General features: G+C 38.6%; 1 protein-coding gene across 4 annotated transcripts in view; it reads right to left on the reverse strand.

The window, feature by feature from the left end:
- SETD2 (SET domain containing 2, histone lysine methyltransferase) overlaps positions 1–24,753 on the reverse strand; it is a 125,499-nt gene that overhangs the window by 13,023 nt on the left and 87,723 nt on the right. The window contains exons 14-18 of one of the 4 annotated variants that reach the window (XM_027583187.2): positions 23,135–23,318; positions 16,859–17,528; positions 10,590–10,724; positions 8,050–8,189; positions 5,395–5,506 (exon numbers count right to left, since the gene is read on the reverse strand). In XM_027583187.2, the coding sequence (XP_027438988.1) occupies positions 5,395–5,506; positions 8,050–8,189; positions 10,590–10,724; positions 16,859–17,528; positions 23,135–23,318 (1,241 nt within the window). Of the gene's footprint in view, positions 1–5,394; positions 5,507–8,049; positions 8,190–10,589; positions 10,725–16,858; positions 17,529–23,134; positions 23,319–24,753 lie in introns of those variants that run through there. The other 3 variants (XR_003517985.2, XR_003517986.2, XR_003517987.2) reach the window with 3 other exon arrangements.

Below are 24,753 nucleotides of genomic sequence, written 5' to 3' on the forward strand. Positions count from 1 at the left end.
TTTTATTAAGTACCTCTATGTCATAGATAAGTTGAATAAACCTCCTTCTTTTGTTCTTGATAGGTAAAGAACCTAAAGCCAGAATCTGTATAAAACCTTAAATATTTAACCTGTGAAAATTTCATATATAGTTTATTTCTTCTCTGTGAGATTTTGAAAAATCTCTGAAGAACAGCTCTCCTACATGGCCAAAAGTGCCCTTCACCAAGTAATGTAAATGTTCCTGAAGTCAGGCAGTTCACCCCATCACTGCCCACTCAGAAATTACCCATATGGATGGGGCAGCCTTCTGCTACAGGTGCTTGTCAGCCTTCTCCCAGCTTCCACGGGTACACAGCACTTGAGTGGATTTCACAAGTATTCTCTTCTACCCTCCAGGATAATGGACCAAAACAATGCCAAAGTCTTGCTCATTATTCATACTCAAAGATCACTGAACTCTTACTTCATAAGAGCTGAGGGTGACTCAGCTCCTAGTGATCCAGAAACTAATCTGACTGATTCTATATGTGAATCACTAACTGAAAATCAAAGACAGTTAACACAGGACTCTCAGTGATCACCCCATGACGAGGTAAGCTATTTGAGTGGTGGGGGCTCAGGTCACACCACTATCACCCTTTACCCTCACCCACAGCACACAGTGCTTTTTACACATGACTCCCAACTATTATTGGGCTGTTCTCCTTAAAAGAATTTCCAGATTTGACGCTTGCCATGTTTATTCAGGGAAGCAGAACCAAAGATTGTAATAATCTTTGACTCCCAAGTATACAGGCCAATATGTCTCTTTTTCTGTTCATGCTGGTTTGAGCTGCATTTTTGTTATTCACAACTGAAAGAGCATTTGCAAATACAAAGGTGTAATATTAAAGATGCTGCAAACAAAGTATTTTATGTGCAAGAATAGGGAGAAAAAATTTAGGCAAAAGTAAATGGCCGTAGAAAGACAATTTGTTTTCCTTTCTTCTGAATTACATGGCTAGAATGTTTCAAGCTGGTTACCAAAGGTGTCATTTACATAAAATTGAACATTAGGTGTAAAACCTGTTCAAATTGATTTTTATCTTCTGCTCAGGTAGAAATGGTACACCTATTTCACTAACAGTCAAATGCACTCAAGGAACTGAAGTTATAAAAGCCCTGTTTTGGTCTGACTCTGATTCCATGTGGGAGAGAAGATACCTCTAACCTATCACTATTTGTTCACAAGAAGAACTTTATTTGGCAGCCTAATTACTTTGTGCACACTCATCATGATTTGAATTCCAAGAGAGAGTTATGTATGTATTTGTACTATAGCAAAGAAGAATAGAAAAGTTTCTCTCCTATTTTCTCTGAAAGCAGACATCTTTGAATCTCCATTAGACATCTCACTCTGGGGATGCCTGGGTGGCTGAGTTGGTTAAGTGTCTGCCTTTGGCTCAGGTCATGATCCCAGGGTCCTGGGTTTGAGTCCAACGTAGGGCTCCCTGCTCTGTGGAGAGCCTGCTTCTCCCTCTGCCTGCTGCTCTCCCTGCTTGTGCTCTGACAAATAAATAAAATCTTGAAAAAAAAAAAAAAGTCTCACTCTGTAACCCCTCTTAGGCAATTAAGAGGTAGGAGGAGTGTTTCCTCTTTCTAATTTCCCACTCCTTCTCATCCTTACACATGCACCATCCCTTTATCCTGACACACAGAAGCATAGCGATATATGAGAGTTATTTTTGAGTTACGCACTGGATTTATATTTGCTTTTGCAGACCCCTGAATGGACTCCTTGTTGTCTGTTGCTTAACATTCCTGAAATAATTTAATGATATAATTGAAACAAATGTCAGGAGGCTAGCCTTTAAGAAAGGCTAGAGAAAGGCTACACTATACGCGTTGGAGAAAATCCTAGTACTCTTACAAGTATACAGTACAGTCCTTCAGTCAAACACCTCTCTGCTATAAATGTAAATGTGCAGATTTCTTTTTTTTTAATATTTTATTTATTTATTTGACAGAGAGAGAGTACAACCAGGGGAAGCAGCAGGCAGAGGGAGAGGCCAAAGCAGGCTTCCTGCTCAGCAGGGAGCCCAATGCGGGGCTCGATCCCAGGACCCTGGGATCATGACCTGATCCAAAGGCAGACACTTAACCAACTGAGCCACCAAGGCACCTCTGCAAATATGCTGATATCTTAACTTTCCTGGTCTGTCCTTCTGTAACAAATGAAACACACCTTGAGGGATAAAATACATGCTCACGTATTAAACAGAAAATAACAGTATATAGTTAAAATATATTATTCTTTCAGAAGCCTATTACCAGGCTTCAAAAAAAGTATTAAAAATACAGAGTTCTTTGCAGTCTCTTACATTAGACCACTAATTTAAATTTAAGCTCATGAGTGATGTGGTACCGTTATTTGAAAACAGAAAATCTTCCCTCTCATCGCTGATATTTTATTTATTTACTCACTTATTTATTTATTTAGAGGAGGGAGGGGCAGAGGGACAGGGAGAAAGAATCTTAAGCAGGCTCCATGCCCAGTGCTTACGCAGGGCTCAATCTCACAACCCTGAGATCATGACCTAGCTGAAATCAAGAGCCAGACACTCAACCAACTGAGCCACCCAGGCGCCCCTTATCGCTGACATTTTAAGAAGAGCATCAAGGAACACCCTTCCATTATTAGACAGGGAAAATTCCACCATTTTGGTCATTCCCAAGTGGAATTTCATCTTGGAGGTCATCTCATTATCTCACTACACAATTAAAACAAAAATTGTAATTTTTAGTTGGTTTAAACCCCTAAGTAGAGATCCGAGGAGAAAACACTTCTCTGTAGCCATAGAAAGCTATTTTTTTCCTTCTGAAGTTCCTTAATCATAGTCAAGTTATATCCACCATACTCTCACCAATTTCCTGGCTGAGGTCTGGCCCTTCAAATTTCACACAGGCTTTCACAACATAGGCATGCAGTAAGAGCTTCATATTTACAATTCATGAAAGGGATACGTGCATCCGTACACAGTCCACCTGTGGACTATTCTCTCCCAGCTTTCAAATCTGATCAACCAAACTAACAGTCTGTTACTTTGCCATCTATTAATCACAACAACAGTATTAATTCTAATCCTAACTTTGAACTGATGCTCCAGTATGTTTATAGATTAGAATAGTTTTCCACTAAAACCTAATTATACACCCACATATTTTTCCACAGTTGTCACTGTATCATGTGAATTTAGAGCACAGCAGCTTTTCTGGAATTCAGTGTATGTATCTAGTATAACTAATCGAGGGCAGGAACTGAGAACCCACAGCCTTGACTAAAACATGTTACTTACTTTCTCTGTATGTTATAAGATACACCCTGGTAAATATACTCACTTTGAGTAATATGTATACTGCAAGCTTCTGCCTTACACTACTCCTACAACCAATCAAGCAGTATTCTACAGACCAAAAGACTGAATCATGATTAACAGTCAAGGTGCAAAAGGTAATGTCTCTTGACATGCTTGATAAACCTGGTCTCAGAGCTCAGCTGTATTTCTGTATGTACCAGAGATCTCTTCTCAAACCTTCTATTTTTCAAAAGATATAACTAACATAGCTACAGAAGTCTGGAAAGAGGGAGCTACTGTGGTTTTTTGTCTGTAAGCTTCTGGATACTTTAAATGGCAGTTGCCTGACAATTCTGGGCATATTCCTAAATGATTCAAGAAAATGTGACAACACCATAGCTACAGTGATGAAGTGACTCAAATGATTCATTTGAAATTTAGCAAGTACCACATGGATTTAACTTAAGTGCATACTTTTTTTGGCAAATGCCAAATATATGAAGGAAGAAAAACATTTCTCCCAAAATGAATAAAATGTGAAAGAAGGTATGTTGTTTTCACTTTATTCTCTCACTCCAGCTCCTTCCTTTCTGCCCTCTTCCCTCTCCCTACCTCTCCAATGACTTAACTAGTTAAGTCCCAAACTCCTCTTGTTTAAAAAAACTATATATATATATATGGGGCGCCTGGGTGGCTCAGTCTTTTAAGCGTCTGCCTTCAGCTCAGGTCATGATCCCAGGGTCCTGGGATCGAGCCCCACATTGGGCTCCCTGCTCAGCAGGAAGCCTGCTTCTCCCTCTCCCACTCCCCCTGCTTGTGTTCCCTCTCTCGCTATGTCTCCCCCTGTCAAATAAATAAATAAAATCTTTTTAAAAAAATAAAAAATAAAAAAATACTATTCAGATTTTAGGACACAGAAATATGGTCTTTGATTTCACTCAAGACACCTCACCCTAGGAGACAGTGAGTCCTGTTACAAATAGGGATAAAAATGGTTATAATTCAGTCACTGCGTATTTAATTTACTTGATCTCTAATCCTATTTACTGTTTTGTCAGAGGGAGAGATGAGGAATAGGCTTTTTGCCTTCTTTGTTCTAAAATAGTATCTGCATAGTAAAATATTTCTGTCCCAACTCTAAAAAAAAAAAAAAAAAGGTGGGGGGGTGTGGAATACTCCTTTGGTGAGGTTTTATGTAAACAGTTAACGTTTTCCCAGACCCATCAATCCCAAATGGCAGGACACTGAACTATACCATCTATATAAGATTTCAGTTAATGAGCTAAAACACACTGAAAAAGAAACAGAGCATCAAGGAGAATGCAGCAGATCTACAAGGAAAGAGCTAAGAGAGATATTTTTAAGATTTTAAGTAATCTCTACACCCAATGTGGGGCTCACATTCACAACCCCAAGATCGAGAGTCACGTGCTCCACTGACTGAGCCGGCCAGGCGCCCACAGAGCTAGGATATATTAAAGGAGGTGATGATGAAGTATAAATACCATGACTGTATTTGTGTGTTTAAAATGGAAAAAAGAAAGAAAGAAAAAGAAAAACACCTGTGTGCATGTTTTCCAGAAAGGTCTAGAAGAACATATGCCAAAGAAAGGTTTCACAACTTTGGCACTATTGACATTTTGGGACAGTTCTTTGTTGTGGGAGGCCATCCTGTGCACGGTAAGATACTTCATGACTTCCCTGGCCCCTACCCATTAGAAGCCAGTAGCATCCCCTCAGTTGTAACAACCAAAAATGTCTCTAAATATTATTATCAAATGTCCTCTGGGGAGCAAAACTGCTCTCAGTTGAGAATTCCTGCACTAGTTAACAGTATTTATCTCCACAGAGGGAAGACGATAGGAGAGCAGCTGAAAAGAAAGTGAGGGCTTTTATTTTTTGCTCTACATACCATACTTCTGTACTGTTTGGATTTCCTAGTCCTGTCCAGTATTTATTACATGTGTTAATTCTCCAGAGTAAGGAAAATAGAATCACAAGACCACATACTACTGGCCCTGCAAAACAACGGGACACAGACTCCCAAACAATCAGAAAACACGTGTAAGCCACTCACCTTCATGGGGTTTTCATCATATGTCGGGGTTCCCAGGTCCATCTCCGCTTCATGCTCTAGGCTGGCATCATCTCCTGGGCTTTCCCAAGTAGGAGGATCCCACTGAGTCTGCCTAGAAGAAGGTAAGAACAGCCATGCTGTCATGGCCAGAAAGCAGAGAACTCTGGCACAGGCATCTCTGCTCATATACACATAAAATACAACATATATAATGAGGCATAGAATAAGTCAGCTTCTTAAGATAGAGACATTCTTTTGCTATCTTCCCAGCAGCACGATTCTATCCCAGAGACATATATCATCTAGCCCACTGTATTTCTCTAGCCAATGAGGTGGCAATGTTTACTGGGTGTCAAAGGAGCAGTAAAACCAAACATCCTATTTCTCACCTGGCTCTTAATGTTCTGGAAGAGGATTCAGCAAACCCTAAGAAGTACATGGAGTCAGTGCTTGCCTCTGCCTCCCCTCTGCAGGTGAAGAGACCAATAGTGACTGTACCTAGCATGTACTTGGAGCAAAATAAAATGAATCACAACACACTCCTCACAATCCTTGGCCATGTGAGAAAATTGTTCCTTGCTTTAGGAGCCTTCTCGTATGTGGTTGTGCCCCTTTGCTTTAAGGACTGATAGCATGGAAAAGACTTCAGGTTAAAAACTTGTGCCCTCGGCTCAAAATATTCTTGACTGCAAGAAGAAGGGTTCTACCATGTTAACTCACTGCATGTTTATTAGTTGCTTTGAAAATATGCAAGCATAGATTTTTTTTTTTAAGCTAGATCTGTGAGATAACAACTGGAAGTAAGAAAACCTGTTCAGGAGTCTGAAGTCAGCTGCCACAGGGAATGCTATAAGGAAAATCACTTAAAATGTCAAAAGCCTCAGAGAACTAGCAGCCGATCTGGCTGGCCAGTCCTGCCACTGCGGTCTTCTGCTCTCCTACCGCAGCATCTTTAGTCCGCAACATCACAGACACTTGATAAAGCATAAAGGAAAATATTTGACTGTATGAAATTTTTAAACTCGTAAGACATTCCAAAGACATCTGCAATACTCTTGATAAAAAGATCTAACAATAATGACAGAAAATGGGTAGATGTCCCAAACAAGCAATTCACAAAAGATACAAGTGGCTAATAATTTACTGAAGATGGTCCATTTCAACAATAATTAAAAATGAAAGTAAGATTTCTCACCTATTAGATTTACAAGATTAGAAGAGACTACATGAAGAAAAAGGCACTATTGTATACTTTTTGTGGGAGGCTACATTGGTACAATTTTTTTTTAATGGTAAGCTGACAATAATTATCAATTTAAAATGTCAATCTCTTTTAACCAACAATTCCACCTCTAGAAATCAACCCAAAGAAGGTAGTAAGATTAGTGTCTGTAAGGATGTCCAGGGTTGGGAGTTATATATAAAACAGTGAAAATCCAACAATGAGGGTGGGTTATTTTTGTACAGCCATACAAGAGAGCAGGAGTTGGCAAACTTTTTTTCTATAAATGATCAAAGAGTAAATATCTTTGACTTTGTGGGCCATATGGTCTCTGTCACAACTACTCTATTCTGCCATTATAGTGTGAAAGCAGCCATAAATAACTCCTAAATAAACGGGGGTGGCTGTGTTCCCCCAAAAACTTTATTGGCAAATACAAGTGGCATATGGGCATAATTTGCTGACCCCTGAAACAAAGTATAAGCATGCACTAAAAATAATGTAGTTCTATATATCTACAACTGATAAAGTTCTATACAGATTGGTAAAAAGATTATAAAACATGTATCCCAACAACTCACTGAAGATTATATACCAATGAGTGTATACACACACACACACACAAACACACAGAAAGCACATATATTCACATAAAGCTATCTAAAAGATGTATGCATTTTTTAAACTTCTAGGTAAAAGATAAATTGGGCTTTTTACATACAGTAGGGGTCATCAAACTATGGCTCACGGACCAAATCTGGCCTCCTATTTTGTAAATGAAGTTTTTTGGACACAGACATGACCATTCACTTATATATGGTCTATGGGCTATTTGCACAACAATGGCAGAATTGAGTAGTTGTGACAGAGACTGACCGGCAAAGCCTAAAATATTCATTATATCTGGCCTTTTACAGAAAAGGTTTGCTCATGACCCCTGGTACCTACACAATGTTAGATGAAGTCATTACCTTTTTAACATTAGTTTTCTCCAAGAGTCTTGCAGATTAAAAATACACCAAAATATATCTATCTAAAAAGGACTAAAGTCTAAGGTATGACATAACATTTAAGATGTGATTCTGGAAATCTAGCAGCCCTCAAGCACAATGAACAGAAAATGACATCAAGCCAATATCCATAAACCTCCGCTTATGATGGCAGCTCCTTTGAACAAATGAAAGCTGATCTGGGATGCCCAACAGCCCTTTTTTTTTTTTTTTTAAGATTTTATTTATTTATTTGACAGAGAGAGAGAGAGAGCACAAGCAGGGTGAGTGGCAGGCAGAGGCAGAGAGAGAAGCAGGCTCCCTGTAGAACAGGGGAAGTCCGATGTGGGACTCAATCCCAGGACCCCGGGATCATGATCTGAGCCAAAGGCAGTTGCTTAACCAACTGAGCCACCCACGAGCCCCCCCAAAATCCCTTCTTACCTTGTGATCACATGGTAGTAATAAATCTTCCCTTCTGGATCTCGGGCTGTCTTCCAGTTGGGAGGTAAGACAATGGTTTTTGGTTTGGGAGGAGAAGGGGGTGGCAGATCCAGAAGATTATTTGTCACTACCATTTCAGGCTAAAAAGAAACACACAAATTCTTGATCAGTGACATCTCTTCTAATCTAGCTGAAAAGGACAACATAGCCTACTTAAGCAATAAATTCTTGATCAGTGACATCTCTTCTGATCTATCTGAAAAGGACAACGTAGCCTACTTAAGCAATATGTAAAAACATACATCCACCTCTTCTTTTAAAAAAAAAGATAAAGCAAGGGCCAATCTGGGAAATGATCAGAGACGGCATATATGAATAGCTTTAGGGATCTATGAGAAAACTGACAGTTGGCTCCAAGTTCACCATCCAAGAGATCACATTTGAAAATATTCAGCAGCTCAATATATAGAGCAGTATCTTGCAACCTTAATAAAACCAATGCTAAATGGCATATACCAACTTCAGGATACTGATGAGCTGAATTAGCTTTATATAGCACTCTCTCTCTCTCTCTTTTTTTTTTTAAAGAAAAAATCTGAAAAGCAAGTATGACAGAATGTTAACATTTATCCATTATCGATTTTTCTGTATGTTTGAAACTTCATATTTATATTAAAAAAATGTAATGTCACATTTTGAAAAACATAAAAATTTCACAATTACTATTAGGGACTGAATTGTTTCCCCCAAATTCATATGCTGGAGACCTAACTCCCAATGTGACTATTTGGAGAGAGCACCTTTAAAGAGGGAATTAAAGTTAAATGAGGTCATAAGAATAACACCCTAATCCAACAGGACTGGTACGCTCATAAGAGGAAGGGACATCAGGGAATGTGGGCAGAGAAAAGGCCAGGGGAAGACCCAGTGAGAAGACAGCTGTCTGCAAAGCAAGGAGAGGCCCGGGAGACACGAAGCCTGCCAACGTCTGATCTTACAGACCTCTAGCCTCTAGAACGGTAAGAAAATAAATTTCTGTTGTTTAAGCCACTCGGTTTGTGGCATTTTGTTATAGTAGCTCTAGCAGACTCATAGTAAGTTGCTATAAGAATATATGCCCTTAATTTTTCATTCTATGTAAGCCAGTTAACATAGAATCATTCTTCCAGCTTTACCTTTGCTTGGGCAAAGAGGAACCCGAGATCCCAGGCTCAGATAAAATGTGACTTTTTTTTTTTTTAAGATTTTATTTATTTATTTGACAGAGAGAGACACAGCGAGGGAGGGAACACAAGCAGGGGGAGTGGGAGAGGGAGAAGCAGGCTTCCCGCTGAGCAGGGAGCCCAATGCGGGGCTCGATCCCGGGACCCTGGGATCATGACCCGAGCCAAAGGCAGACGCTTAACGACTGAGCCACCTGGGTGCCCCAAAATGCCCCACTTTTAAGCAAACCTAGGTCTTTGAGCATCACTGCTTTGTGTATACCACTAATCCCTATTTGAGGTAGCTGGTATTTTTTGGTGTCCTGCTCAGTTCTGCTTCATTCCTGTAGTCCTCTAGCCTATAAAGTGACCCCTTTTCCCTAAGCTTCTGTGTCACTTAATACTTCCAATTCCAAAAAAAAAAAAAAAGGAATACTTCAAATCATTCAGAACTTACCACAATACTAATCCTTCCCACACTTGGGAATGATTCTTTCCCTCCTCAAACTATCTGCACCTTTTGTGACACTCATCTCTACTTTTAGGATTATTCACTGTGATCCTCAACTCTCTTAGTGGAATGTCAGCTTCTAAGGATAGGAATGCAAGCTTAGGTTTGTATTCAGAGTTCCCAGAAGGGCCCAACTCATAGCAAGCCCTCAAATACCTGCTGGAAGTGCAAACAGTCTTAGCCCCCAACTGTCTTCACGCGCTGTCTTTATACTCCATCCCCACTCACTCTCCTACCTGTCAAAAGCCACTATCACTCAGATGATGCTGCAGGAGGCTTCTCCGACTATCAGAATTCCAAAGTGCTAATGGGTAAGTTATTCTGTTTGGCTGCTCAATTGCTTCCAATGCCAGCCTCCTATTTCCAACTTCATCAAGATTTCACCATATCCTTCTCCATATGTGGCAGAATACCATATTGTATAACAAGTATAGTGAAGTATATCACTCATTTTTTTACCCCTAGTCCATGGTGTCTAGTGTAGTATCATATTCTAGTGCTCCATAAAATAAAAACAGCTACTCAAGAAAACTGTTACGTTAGAAATTCATAGCAAAGTATAAAAATATAAGGTCAGTTAAAATTACAAATAAAAGGGATACCAGAAGCAAAATATGTATCTATCAACACTGCCGTTAATTCTACAGAATTTTTAAAAAAATGGTTGAGTAATGCTTCCTCAGGGACACAAGCACTTGAGTCAAACTGGGGACTACAAAAGTTAAAAACAAAAAACAGAGTAAAACAAAAACAAAAAAACAAAAGTAAACCTTCTAAAGATGAGGTACGCAGCCAATGAGCATTTTATCAACTGAAATATTTCTTACTGGCTGTAAGGGCTGAGGCTGCCCTGGGGCGACTATTGTCGTCACGGCCGCAGCTGGCTGGACCACCACTCCTTGCGGGTGAGCTGTGAAAATCTGTTGTCCCTGGATATACTGAAGACTTGGCTGGGCATAACTCTAAAAGATAAAATGAAGAAATCCACAATTTAGATGTTTCTAGCTCTAATACAGCAGTAATTAATTTCAAAGTTGGCATCATCTTACTGGAATCCATTAATTTTTAAAAACTTTTAGTAAAGAATATTTGGATACAAATGTGTAAAACTCTTTCGTTGCAAACAGAAGTTTTTTTTTTTTTAAATTCTCTAGTCATTTACTTACCTTGGTTTTATCATTAAAAAAAAGAAACCCAGAAAAAAAAAAACAACTGGGGGACAGTGGCAGGGGTAGGGGGCTCCTAGGAGCTGTCCGAGGCCACAGTACTGGAGTGCGGCACTTAGGATATCCAAGAGACCGCTACCCAGGGCTCTTTGCAGAGAGCCTTTATACCACCAACTAAAAACTACCAGGTTGTTCTGACCAGAAAATGTCAAAGACAGTGAGGGATTTATAGCAGAGGAAATAAGATGGTGATCAAATTTTTAAACTTGTCTTTTAGCTTTCTGTAGTCTTCGATAATACAGCTCCTTCCAAGGAAGACGGCAGAATTCATTCCATCCAAAATTCTTACCACGCACGGATTCATACCATGCTTTATGAAGCTTAGAAAGCCCTTTCATATACATTGTCTCATTTAGTCCCAACCACCGTCAAAGGTTGGTATCTCCCACACCTGGAGTTACCTAAGAAAGTGCCATGGCTGCAACTTACACCTACTCCGGAATTAGTTCTCATCGAAAGAAAAACTGCTTAAAGAAGAGGTGACAACAGGGGCACCTGGGTGGCTCAGTCGGTTAAGCGGCTGCCTTCGGCTCAGGTCATGATCCTGGGATCTTGGGATCAAGCCCCACATCCGGCTCCCTGCTCAGCGGAGAGCCTGCTTCTCCCTCTCCATCTGCCTGCCACTCTGCCTACTTGTGCTCTCCTCTCTCTCTGTCAAATAAATAAATCTTAAAAAAAAAAAAAAAAGAAGAGGTGATAACCCTAAAAAATAACCCTGTTGTCTTAAGGGGTAATGACTACCCAAGGAAATGAACAGGTATCCTGTACTTAAAGACAGATTTTGATCCTCAAACTGAGACTCTACCACATAAAATGATTTCAGAGGCATATATTGATAAGTACCCAAAATATAAAATATAACCATTCCAAATGATACCAGTAAATAACCAAGGAGTCTGAATAAGCCAATGGAGCTAACAAGATTTCTGGATGAGTAAGTACTGACTGAGAGGGCACCGAGAAAAAGAGAAAAAGAATACAACATTTTTTTTTAAGATTTTATTTATTTATTTGACAGAGAGAGACACAGCAAGAGAGGGAACACAAGCAGGGGGAGTGAGAGTGGGAGAAGCAGGCCTCCCACTGAGCAGGGAGCCTGATGTGGGGCTCGATCCCAGGACCCCGGGATAATGACCTGAGCCAAAGGCAGACGCCCAATGACTGAGCCACCCAGGAGCCCCCCAAAAAGACTTTTCATCGCTGATGCATACCCACACAATACAATCAGAGTTCAGTACAAAAGGATATCAGCAAAAAAGATGATCGAACACTGTTCAAGAAATGTGAAAGTATAATCTCAAAAGCACGTGTAATTCTTTAAGTTTAATTTCAACTTTGCTAAAAATAAGCCATAAAACAAAACATATCTACCTGGGTTCTAGTCTATCATCACCAATTTATCTGGCAAGTGAACTTCCAAGGGCCCTGATGCCCAGTAGGAAGCATCCTGAAGAGTGGATACAAGAGGCAAGTTACTGTGCATACAGGGGGTTAATATATATGTGCTGGTAAATCTGATTCTGAGTAAAAACAGTTTCTGGGGGACGCCTGGGCAGCTCAGTAGGTTAAGGGTCTGACTCTTGGTTTTGGCTCAGGTCATGATCTCATGGGTGGTGAGACCAAGCCCTGCACTGGGCTCTGTGCTCAGTGGGAGTTTGCTCAGAATTCTCTCCCCTTACCCCTCCCCACACTCATGCACACACACGTGCAAGCGCACGCTCTCTCTCTCAAATAAATAAATAAATCTTAAAAAAAAAAAAGTTTCTGGGAGGTTGAAGAAGGCAGTAAACTGATAAACATGTTATCTCCAGAGTGATCAAGAGCTTAAGCACCCAAATCTACAACAGAAAAATGCTAGTATTTTGGAGGTTAAAAATTCCTTTGACCTTCAGTAATTCTTTGCTCCTAGAGAATTTGTCTAACAAGATGAGAGTTAATAAGTAAGGCTCATCAATGGAGACACTTTAAAGGACCTGATTAATGTGAAGTAAAGCTATGGTTTCTTTAGCATGAAGACTGACTCCAAATGCTGGCTGCGCAGTGACTTCTGAACTGAAATGGCTTTATCTAGCTTGATCATTCCCTGTATTTACCAGATGAGGCTCCAGACAAATTTCACCTGTTTCTAAAATGCAAACATATATTTAAAGGATAATAATTTATCATCAGGAAAGAATGTAACATATGCTGGAAATAACTTCCAAACGAAATGCCAAAAATATCTGAACGGTATCAGCCTTGCTAGACTTAAAAAAAAAAAAAAAGTCACCCAAGATAGCAATAATCATTTAGAGGTACAGTGTTTAAAGCCCAAACTGTCAAAAAGAAAGAGGAAAATGAACATTCTTCAGGGTTCTATAGAATCTGTCCAAACCAGCTGACAATCACATACCAATGCCAAAACTAAAAATAGCAATGAAAAGGGAAAATGGGTTTGCAGTTCCACTGAGGTTCATATGAAAGATGTACACACTTGTGAGACATAAATAGCATATGCCTATCAAGTTTCTCTATCTGCTGGGGGGAAATCTGTAGGAGACTGGCTCTCCCCTTCAAGAGACGTGAAATTACACAAAAGCTAATTTCTGAAACATAAAATCCAGTCTACAAATATCTTTAAAATAGGACTTTCCATGGAAATTACAAGAGAAACCCAAGAAGGTCTAAAATGTTATAAAAGGGAAAACATAATTATTCTGCCCCTACTTCTAGAGAGGGGAAAAAAATCACTATTACTTGATATCTGAGTCACTTCACTTCATAATGTGAAAAATTATAGTCCTTACCACTGCATTTTTTGAGATGTGATTTAGTATGACTTTGTAAGAATAGGTCACTTAGTAATGTCACAGAACCACTATAAATCATGTGGCCTCAGTTGAAATTGGGCTTTTATGTTTAATAAGCAATTATGGCAAAAAATGAAAGTCACCTCTGATTGCACATCTGCTCCAAACGTCAAAGATACTGCATACGTACACACACAAATTTGTATTATATCACATACTACCTTCACTGTCAAAGTTATCATATCTTGCAAACTCTCAGTAGCTCATGTTGGTACAGTCAATACTACGCTCAAACACAAATCTCAAGGCCTCCTCCTGGAGGTTAGATCTTTAGACCAGACACCAGAGAGATGACCCCATTTCACACCCCACTAATGTTAATACTCTCTCAGTATCATTAAGGTAACTGAATAATAACTATAATTAAACCTTCAAGGTACATGGTGTTTTAAATCTATCATTATTAGTATCCATTATCTCATACAAACCTCAACCACTCTGAGGCATTCAGCTCATTTCATAAATAATAAACTAAAACTGAAGAATATAAACCTAAGCACTTCTCTCCAAGACATACATTAAATGATGGACAGGGACTCGAAACACATAGCCACTCATAACATGTTCTATGTTTCTCATCACCCACAGCCCAGCATTCTCTCTGATAACTAATCTCACAGAGAAGGAGAGGACAGTCTGAACCATCCAAATCCATTTATCTCCACTCTGGCACACACAAAACAGATTAGGGAGCCAACAAATGACTCTTGGTAGGAACAGAATGGAAAACTGTAAGCAAGCAAAATTGTGATGCTTGAGTCTTAAGGCTGAGACTAAACCTTTTGCTCAGTGGGATGGAAAAAATAGACTCCATTTTATAAGAATGGCCAAATGACCAGGAGGTCACCTCTCTCCTGGGGAGTCTTATAATAAGTGTCCTCCACGGCTTTTGCTTATGCTCTAAAACCTAGGTTAAGGACATGCTTCAGGAATAGAAATGGGACAGAAGTAGACCATATTTCTTATATCTGATATACATCCTCAGGGAAAAACTCAAATGAATGGCTTGGTCCTAGAAAGAATATGGCAAGACAGCAGGAGAAGTTAGAATCTAAGAAATTTCTTTAAGACACTTAAAACAGGGGCGCCTGTGTGGCTCAGTCATTAAGCATTTGCCTTCGGCTCAGGTCATGGTCCCAGGGTCCTGGGATCGAGCCCCACGTCGGGCTCCCTGCTCCGTGGGAAGCCTGCTTCTCCCTCTCCCACTCCCCCTGCTTGTGTTCCCTCTCTCGCTGTGTCTCTCTCTGTCAAATAAATAAAATCTTAAAAAAAAAAAAAAAAGACACTTAAAACATTCTGTAGGAGGCAAAATTAAACATACAAAAAGAAAAACAATACTTAAAAAAATCGACACCCGATGGCGAATAACACCGATTTTCTTTCTTTCTTTTTTTTTTTAAGATTTTTATTTATAAGGGGCGCCTGGGTGGCTCAGTAGGTTAAGCGTCTGCCTTCGCCTCAGGTCATGATTCCGGGGTCCTGGGATCAAACCCTGGGTGGAGGTCCCTGCTCAGTGGGGAGCCTGCTTCTCCCTCTCCCCACCCCCTGCCCATGCTCTCACTATCTCTCTCAAATAAATGAATCTTAAAAAAAAAAAAAATTTATTTTTAAATAACTTCTACACCCAACATGGGGCTTGCACTCACAACCCTGAGATCAAGAGTCGCATGCTCTACAGACTGAGCCAGCCACGCACCCCAACACCCATATTCTTACTAGCCTTATTTAGCACTGTAACAGTCATTTTAAGCCAAACATGAAAGGAAAAAAAAAAAAAAACCTAAGAATGTTCAGTGCAGTGCTATTTATAATTACAAAAAGAACTTTTAAATGACTATCCCCAGGAAAATGGATAAGCAATGATTTGATAACCAATGGGAAATAATATAGCCATTAAAATGTGTACCCGTATGTATATTCACACACATATATAAAAATACAGAGTAATTTGGGGAAATGGTTAAGAATCATGTTAAGTAGAAACAATAGGATAGTTTCAAGTCTTCAAAGAGAGAGAGAGAATACAAAATGAAAGTAGTTAACACAGTTAAAATTTCAGGAATTAAAACTGGATACTTTGTCATGGCCTTACAAACTAAATCTTGATGCAGCTTCATCACAAAAATACTAACAGAAATAATATTACCAGTTAGTGCTAAGTAATGTGTGCAGGAAGTATCCCTCCGAGTCTCCCCCATCCACAATAATTCACCTTTAAAGAGTGATGTGAGAGATGTACGAATGTGGTGAGGATGCTTTATACATTCTTCTTTTTGTTTTTTTAAGCTTAAAATGTACTGCTGTATTCTACAGAAAAGAAACCTGATTCAAAAGCACAAAAATACACCTTGAAATATAAAATCAGTACACTCAGCTTTACTATTTCCTACCACAGTGATACCCTCAGGCTCAGTGCATCAGAGACACTCTTGACAAACTTCATGATGATAAACATGTAGGGGATAAAAAAATAATATACACACTGGGTGGGTCTAAGAAGAAAAGGGCAAGCCATCTCCTGACTCAATTACCATGACAAAGAGTTCTCCCATTGTAGGGATATGAAAGAATACACTGTATATTATTCACTGCCTATAAGCAAAAAAGAGAGAAGCATCCAAAAGCCTCTCTCTGATCACTTGCTTTGGGGAAGTCAGCTGGAACATTGTAAGAAGCCCTACTGAGAGGTCCACGTGAAGATAGAAAACAGAGTTAACAATCATGTGAGTGAGCTTGAAAGTGAATCTTCCATCCTCTGCCTAACTACCGTAATTTCATAAAGACCCTGAGCTTGAACCATCCATCCAGACAAGCTACTTTTGAATTCCTGACCCACAACAATGAGATAATAATTACTAGTTGTCTTAAGCTGCTAAGTTCTGGTGTAATTTGTTACACAACAGTAAATAGCTAATACAATTGATTGATATAAAAGTAATCAATGGCAGGACTTCAGTTTCACATCAGATTTAACATCCCATAAACATCAAGACACACAAGAGCGGTTCCAAAATTAGTTACCTGTACAATTGGTGGAGTTGTCTGTGAATAGGGTGATGTCACACCATAGACAGTTGGACAAGTCTGTCCTTGATAATATATGGTTGCTTGAGACTGTGCAGGAGAATATTGCTGCTGGACACTGACTGACTGTTGATTTGAATCCCAAACACCATAATTCTGTCCTTGGACTGGGCCTGGGGCTGGCACTGGCAAGACGGTGACGCTTGAGTCTTGGTGTACCACACCATCACTTTGGGCCACATATTGTGAACTGGAAACTTCCACAGGGGCTGCCACATGGGGCACCACTGGCACGGGTGCAGGGGCAGCAAGGGGTTCTGTAGAATGTCCCACCAAGGGCTGAGAATGATCGTAAGGGGAAGGAGAACACACGGGGTCCATGCTGGGTGTGGGAAGGAGCACCTTTCCAGCATTAGGGTTGCTGGGATCCACATAGGCCTGCATGGGATAACCTGGTGGGTAGCCGGCGAAGGGGTGATGAGGGGCATTGTAACCAAGAGAGTCATACGGCAGTGGAGACGTCATTCCCAGGGTCTGCATCTGCTGCTGTTGTTTCTGAGCCTCCCGCTGAGCCACCTCTTGCTCGAACAACTTCCGACGCTCCTCTGTAGAAAGTTTATTGCGGTCTTTAATTCGTACTTTCTTTTTAGAAGTTGGTGTATCATATCTAGAAAGAAAATGTAAGAGCATCACAAACGGTTTTCCCTAAATCAAGGACATAATCAAAGCATTAATAAAGGTTATGTCACTCAATACTAAACCATTAATCACACCAACTCCAATTTGGCATTGGTTAAAAATCGGTCAAAATTACTTAAGGAATCCTGCTGATAGAAGAGAATCCCAAGAAAACATTTAGAAAAAAATAATAACTTTATTCTCAGATTCTTGAACTTCAAATTAAAGATATATATAATATTCTAAACAGATTCTTCTTTATAGTTGTATAGTCCTCTATACAGTCTACAAATTCTGAAATTAAAATACGCTAATAAAAGCTAAAGAATTTGACGTCTGTCTGACCACAAATATTTACGATAAATTCAACAGACGGCAGTTAAGTGAAGGATGAGAATGCACACAGTTATATTCACCTCCTCTTCTCTGTGCAATACCAAATATAATATTTTACTGCTAAGCCTAATGCCCTATGATGGTTTTGACAAGGCCTCCTGGAAACCATCAGCTCTAACATTCACAAGAAGAGAACTGAGGGCTTAAAAGAGTCTGTTGTGAAGTTCTATGGAGTGAATCAAACTTTTGAGAAAGTTCTCTTGGCAAAAATTTAAAAACAACAACTAATTTCAAGAGGTTTCATTGCAAAGAAACCTCTAACAACAGCTTCACGGACAAGGACATAACATTTATCCAAACAACAAAAAACATATGGTCTAAAAAACTCGAAACTGAAAATTTCCTTTAAAGTGTTAATGGGATGGTAGTACCCTTAGCTGCCTGGCAGAAACAAATGCAAGTAGTTATAGAAGAAAGCCCCTTAAATCCAGGCTTCAGTGAATTCCCACAGATCAAATTCTAAGGAACATGATGAGTTCATTAGAAAATAAAATTATAAAAATATTTATACATACATCTATATAAACAAATGAGAGGAAGAAACCCACAAAAACTACTGGCACTGGAATTATCCAATACAGACTATAAGAGACATTTAATATGTTTAATGAAATAAGAGGCTATTAAAAATATTACTAAGGAATGGGACCATAAAAAACTATCAGGTAGATATGAAAAAGAACCCCACGAAACATCCAGAAAGGAAAAAGAGTAGAAATTAAAACTCAATTATCATATAAAATTGAGCATGCACATACCTGACAATTCAACAATTCTACTCACATACCCAGGAGACCCTGTTGCACATGTACATCATGTACATCAAAATTAGGTAATAGCACTATACATAATAGAAAAAACTCTGTAACAAAATGTTACACACAGCAATGAAAATGAATAAACTGACACATACAACCGTGGATAAATTCTAGCAATACAATATCAAGTTGAAAACAAAGCAGACTCAAATTAAACACAAAAGAGCAGCCTTTTCATAAAGTTAAAAACTAATGTATTATTTTAAACTATATATTAGAGGACATAAAATGGTATTTTAAACAAGGAAAGCCAGGGTATAATAAACACAGGATGCAAGATGGTGTCATCTCAAGTAGTAAAGGCAGGGGATAGTATAGAAAGAAATGGCTTAGCTAGATTTACATGATGGTTAAGATCACAGCACAAAAGCATTATAATATATGGAGAAGTTGATGTACAGAAATGGTTAAGTGTCATGAACCAAGAAATAATCCAACATTCAATTCAATGTCCCTAAGATCCATGTTATGGTTAAGAGATGAGATCTGAAGAGAATTAGTTACATAGAAAACAATCTTCAAATTCAAAAAGCCCAATGAATTTCAACCAGAGAAAAGAAAAAGAAATCCTCATATAAACACAGGGTAGTGATACTTCGGTACACCAAATACAAAGAGAGCATCTTAAAAGCAGACCAAGAGAAAAGCCAGACTACTTAAAGAACAATCAGACCAAGAAGTTTCACAAGAGAAGTAGGGGAAGCCAGAAGACTAAAGAATAACAGCTTCCAAGTGTTGAGAAAAACTTTTAACTCAGCAAAACTTCCTTTAAAAATGAGAGTCCATGTTCACATAAAGACATACATACACAAGTCTTACACTTGTAATATTCACAACAGCCATCTGGAAACAATCCAAATGCCTATCAACTAACGATTTTATAAACAAACTCTGGTAATACCTACCCAATGGACTACCACTCATTAATAAAAAGGAACTACTGAGACACATAACATAAATGGATCTCAAATGCAATCTGCTAGGTGAAAGACACATCAAATACTATCTAGAGTATGACACCATATATACATGACATTCTGGAAAAGACAAAAACAGAGGGTCAGAAAGCAGTGGCTGGCTGCCAGTAACTAGGGGTAGAAGAAGGGGACCACTCACAAAGAGCTCAAGAGAATTTTCTGAGATGACAGAAATGTCTATATGATGACCGTCAGTGGTTACTTAACTGCATGCATTTGACAAAACACACTGAATTATGTACTTATAATTAAATATTTCTATAAGAAATTTATATCTACTGACTAAATAAAGCTGATTTTTAAAACAGGGTGAGCAATGCAAACAAAGAAGATTCTTTAGACAAAAACTGAAAAATACGATGAACAAAAAGTCACTAAACAAAATCTTTTAAAGGATTTAGGTCTGAGGAGAAAGGAGAACAAAGAAACTGATAAATGTAAACAAATTAGTAAGTCAGTTTGTGTACATATATAAAATTGACAATAACTGATGGGAAGGGGCGCCTGGGTGGCTCAGTCATTAAGCGTCTGCCTTTGGCTCAGGTCATGGTCCCAGGGTTCTGGGATCGAGCCCCACATCAGGCTCCCTGCTTAGCGGGAAGCCTGCTTCTCCCTCTCTATGTCTCTATCAAATAAATAAAATCTTAAAAAAAAACCAAACTGATGGGAAGAAGAAGCAACAAGAAATTATAATGCTGGACAAAAACAGAATATAAATTGGGAAGGCTGAATGATCAGAGTATCCTCAAGTAGTAATGTTGTTCAAGATACTGATTAGCTTTAGATTTTATTTAAGTGAAACATACCGGTTAAATGACACAAAGAATTAAAAAAAAAAAAAAAACAAATCAATCTGCCATAAAGCTATTAATCTATCAGACACAGAAAAGTCAGTAAAATCCTACCAACAGGAAATAGCATACTTCTATTAACATCAAATGAAATAGACTCTAAAGCCAAGTCTCAATAAAATTCTAAGAACTGGTATAATACAAAGCGATTAATGGCAATTATATCTGAAATTTAACAAAAAGAAATTTAAACACACTGCAAACCATAATAGTATCTAGAACTAGGTTATGATAAAACTGCACTATCAAAAGAGTAGTTCAAATAGTACTTATGGAGAAATTTAAATCCTTAAATACTTTACTTTGAAGAGAAAAATACTGAAAATTAATGAGATAAAAATCCCAATTATTCCAATTAAAATTTTTAAAAAATATATAATAAGCCCAAAAAAGTGGAAAAAAGAAAAGACTAGAAGTCAATTACCAAAATAAAAAAACACTGCTATTCTGTGACTTGTACTGAATCAGGTACTGCTAGCAAAATAGCAAGAGCAAAGAAAAAGGACTAGAAAGGAAAAACAAAAATTTACATGATGGGGCCTGTTGACAAAGACAAAAAAAAAAAGGCAAAACCCCCTATACTTCTGAAATATCAGTGAGAGTTCTATATGGTCACCAAATGAGATCAATATACAAAAGTCAATTGCGCATCTACACACCAGCAACAAACTGAAGATATAACCAGAAATTAAGGTTCTCAGAAATGAATATACCAAGATACCTAAGTTTTTCTGGAAGAAACTATAAACAATTAAGGAGATTAATGAAAAACTTAATATTTAAAATATTAAAGACCTAACTAGACAGAGCATATCTGAATACTCAATTTGAATATAGGAACAGGAATACTCTAAATTATAAAGATGTCAAGTCTCCTCAGAATCATCTTGGTGGGGGGTGGGGGTGTGGAGGAAGTAGGAGAAATGTGACAAGCAGATTCTAAGAAGAACAAGTCTCAGAAAAGAGATGACACCCCAGAAGATCAAGTAGGGGTTTGCTCTACTTGCTATCAAGACTTAATATAAGCTACAGTCACATTATTAGCCCCAAAACAGATCCTCCCACATATAAAAACTTATTAGAGACAGTGCTACAGATCAAGGAGAAAGGATGGGCTTTCAAGTGAATGGTGCAGAGACAACTGGGTATTCACTTAGAAAAAAATGAAACCATATTCCTACCTCACAACATATACAAAAATTAATTCCCAATAAATTAAGCACAAGAAAAGAGCATCATCACCTCAAGGATAGGGAAGAATTTCTTTTTTTTTTTTTTTTAAGATTTTGTTTATTTATTCATGAGAGACAGAGAGAGAGAGAGAGAGAGAGAGAGAGAGAGAGGCAGAGAGAGAAGCAGGCTCCCAAGGAGCAGGGAGCCCGATGCGGGACTCGATCCCAGGACCCTGGGATCATGACCTGAGCCGAAAGCAGACACTTAACCATCTGAGCCACCCAGGCGCCCTAGGGAAGAATTTCTTAAAACACAGCACTAACCATGAAGGAAATATACATGTGACATATTCAATTACACCATAATTAATAAATTCTATATATCAAAAGACACAAAAGAGTCAAAATACAAGCCACAAACTGGGAAAAAAATACTCGAAAAATTATTACCAAGGCAGAATATTTAGAATATAAAGAATCTCTAAAAAATAAATCCTAAACTCAAAATGATAAATACTAAACGAATAGTACCTATAAAAAGACACTTCACAGAAGAGGAAACAGGAATGGCCAATAAATACATGACAAAATGTTCAATCTATTTAGCAATTAGGGTAATGCAAATTAAAATCATGATGAATTTACTATTACAAACCCTGACAATCCCAAATTAAAAATTCTGGCAACTGCATTATATGAATGCAATATATCATTTTTTCAAAAAATAAATTTTATTTTTAAAAGATTATTTATTTGAGAGAGAGAGAGGGAGCACATGGGTGGGGGAGGGGCAGAGGAAGAGGGAGAAGCAGACTCCCTGCTGAGCAGGGTTAGGGACTCGATCCCAGGATCCCAGGACCCCGGAACCATGACCTGAGCTGAAAGCACATGCTTAACCGACTGAGCCACCCAGGCACCCCCAAAAATAAATTTAATTTTAAAAAAGCTTCTCTGGAATAAATGTTTTCTAGCACCCAGTGGGTCATCATGTGGCTTGTTTTTCTACAAGCATGACAAAGACAGCCTCTGACACAGGGATCAATCAGCATTTTGACTGGTATGGCACAAGATTCACTAGAAAACACAGTTCTGGCTTTAGAAAATTTACCATTATCTTTGAAGAGTTATCTCCCACCAATTTCCACTTCCCTTTAAGGAACAAATCTTTGGCTCCTCTAATAGCAGTTAAATGTTATCAAGTAGAAACCTAGTCTTCACTGTCAAAAGAGACTCTAACTCAATATTTACCAGTCAAGTTTTATACTCACTCATTAAGAGAATATACTTACTCCAAAACCCCTTGGTGCCCAAAATCAGAAGTACTGACTTGGGAACTTTTTGACTGGCTCAGAAAAGAGAGTAACTCACACAGGCCACTTACCTGTCATCTGGCCTTTTTGTTCCCCGCTCATAGGCAGAAGAAGGTGGTGAGAGAGAGCCCCTTCGTTTCCTTTTCTCTTTATTTTGAGTTTGCTTGTCTGGGTCTCTCTCTCTTGACCTGTTAGGAGTCTTTGGGGCAGCTGTTTGATCTCTGAAGCCAACAGCATCCCTTCCTCGTTCAGTTACTAAGGGAAAAGCGTTTTTAAAAATTTACTTGGCAGACTCTTCTCCATCATGATAGCATGTCAACTGTATAATACAATTTCTATCCAACAAATGGGTCTATGGACTCTTCCCTCACAGGCCCATCCAGAATTCGGATGAGACACAAGGTGGTGTGGTGTGTGTGTGTGTGTGTGTGCACTCTACTTCCTGAAAGTCTCTGCCATGAATTCTCTTTTCCACCTTCCCCAACCAAACTGAGTCCAAGCCTTCAACATTTCTAACAAGTTCTGTAGAACACACTCATGCAAAATATTCCCATTACCTTTAACAGGGAAGTCTGCTTGCAGTTCAAAATGTAAAAGCCTTCAACTGCCTCTGTAGTTCTGCACATTTACAGTTTACAGAAGAGCAGTCTGGCATGCTAAACATAAAAACCTCAAAGGGAAAAAGTCTCTTCAATTAAAAAAAAAGGAGGGGGTGGAATTAGACAAATTTTTAACAACTACCATTTCAAAAGGAAAACATTACAAACACAGATGATGATAGGTAATAACTCAGGAAGTTATCAAAACCAGAGAGCTACATCTTCAAAAAAAGAATGCCATTTTCCTACTGAAAGATAATACTATTAACATTTTCTACTCAGTTTCTTTACCTAGAATGGTCCTCACCCAACTCCACTGTCACTGCTCCCAAAAGCTGTGCAAGGTATTACTTTTCACTGACCTCACTTCCTACTTTCTCACCCCCCTAAGAAGCCTAAATCCCACCACTGAATATTTCAATATAAATTAACTGGTACTACATGCTGCTGCTTTGTTAGCACGGCTACCCTGATTAATCAGATTGCTCTCTTCTTAAGAGAATTTCTTATATCTCTCATAGCACAGAGCAGACTCACAATAAACACTAACGGCTTTTTCTTTTTCTCATCTCAGAAAAACATGCTATTACTTGTTTTCTTCCCTAGTGGCAGGGTTAGGTTTACATATGCCGTTCTTGTAGTTCTCCTGCTGGTGGGCCCAAAACTCCATTTATTTGCAAAAACGGTTAATCGATAGCCATGTATGAGCACTTGCCAGTGAGAACTGAACTCATCTCTACCACACGTTGGTAGAAAATGCTATACAATTAAAACAATTGTTCCAGCTCACAGGGTAGTAGAACACATCATTCTTTTGGGAAGTACTACTATCTAGTTTCATCTGGGTCTGCCCATGACCACCCTATTTCCTTCTTAAAATAAGGTTCCTTGTGCTGGTGTTAACTTCCTTAAAATGTAGCTATTTCTTCATTATATCCTGGTAAAGTAAGAAAAGGAATCATACTAACAGTTCATATTATGACTCTGCATCTTAGAATATATGAGGTAGAGAAGCTGTTCCATTTATTCTGGCTGATTTTATATTATATTATATTATAAAATGAAAGTAAAGCTAGACTACATATTTCCCA

The sequence above is a fragment of the Zalophus californianus genome, chromosome 1 (genome assembly GCF_009762305.2).
Source record: "Zalophus californianus isolate mZalCal1 chromosome 1, mZalCal1.pri.v2, whole genome shotgun sequence".
NCBI classification, from domain to species: Eukaryota; Metazoa; Chordata; class Mammalia; order Carnivora; family Otariidae; genus Zalophus; species Zalophus californianus.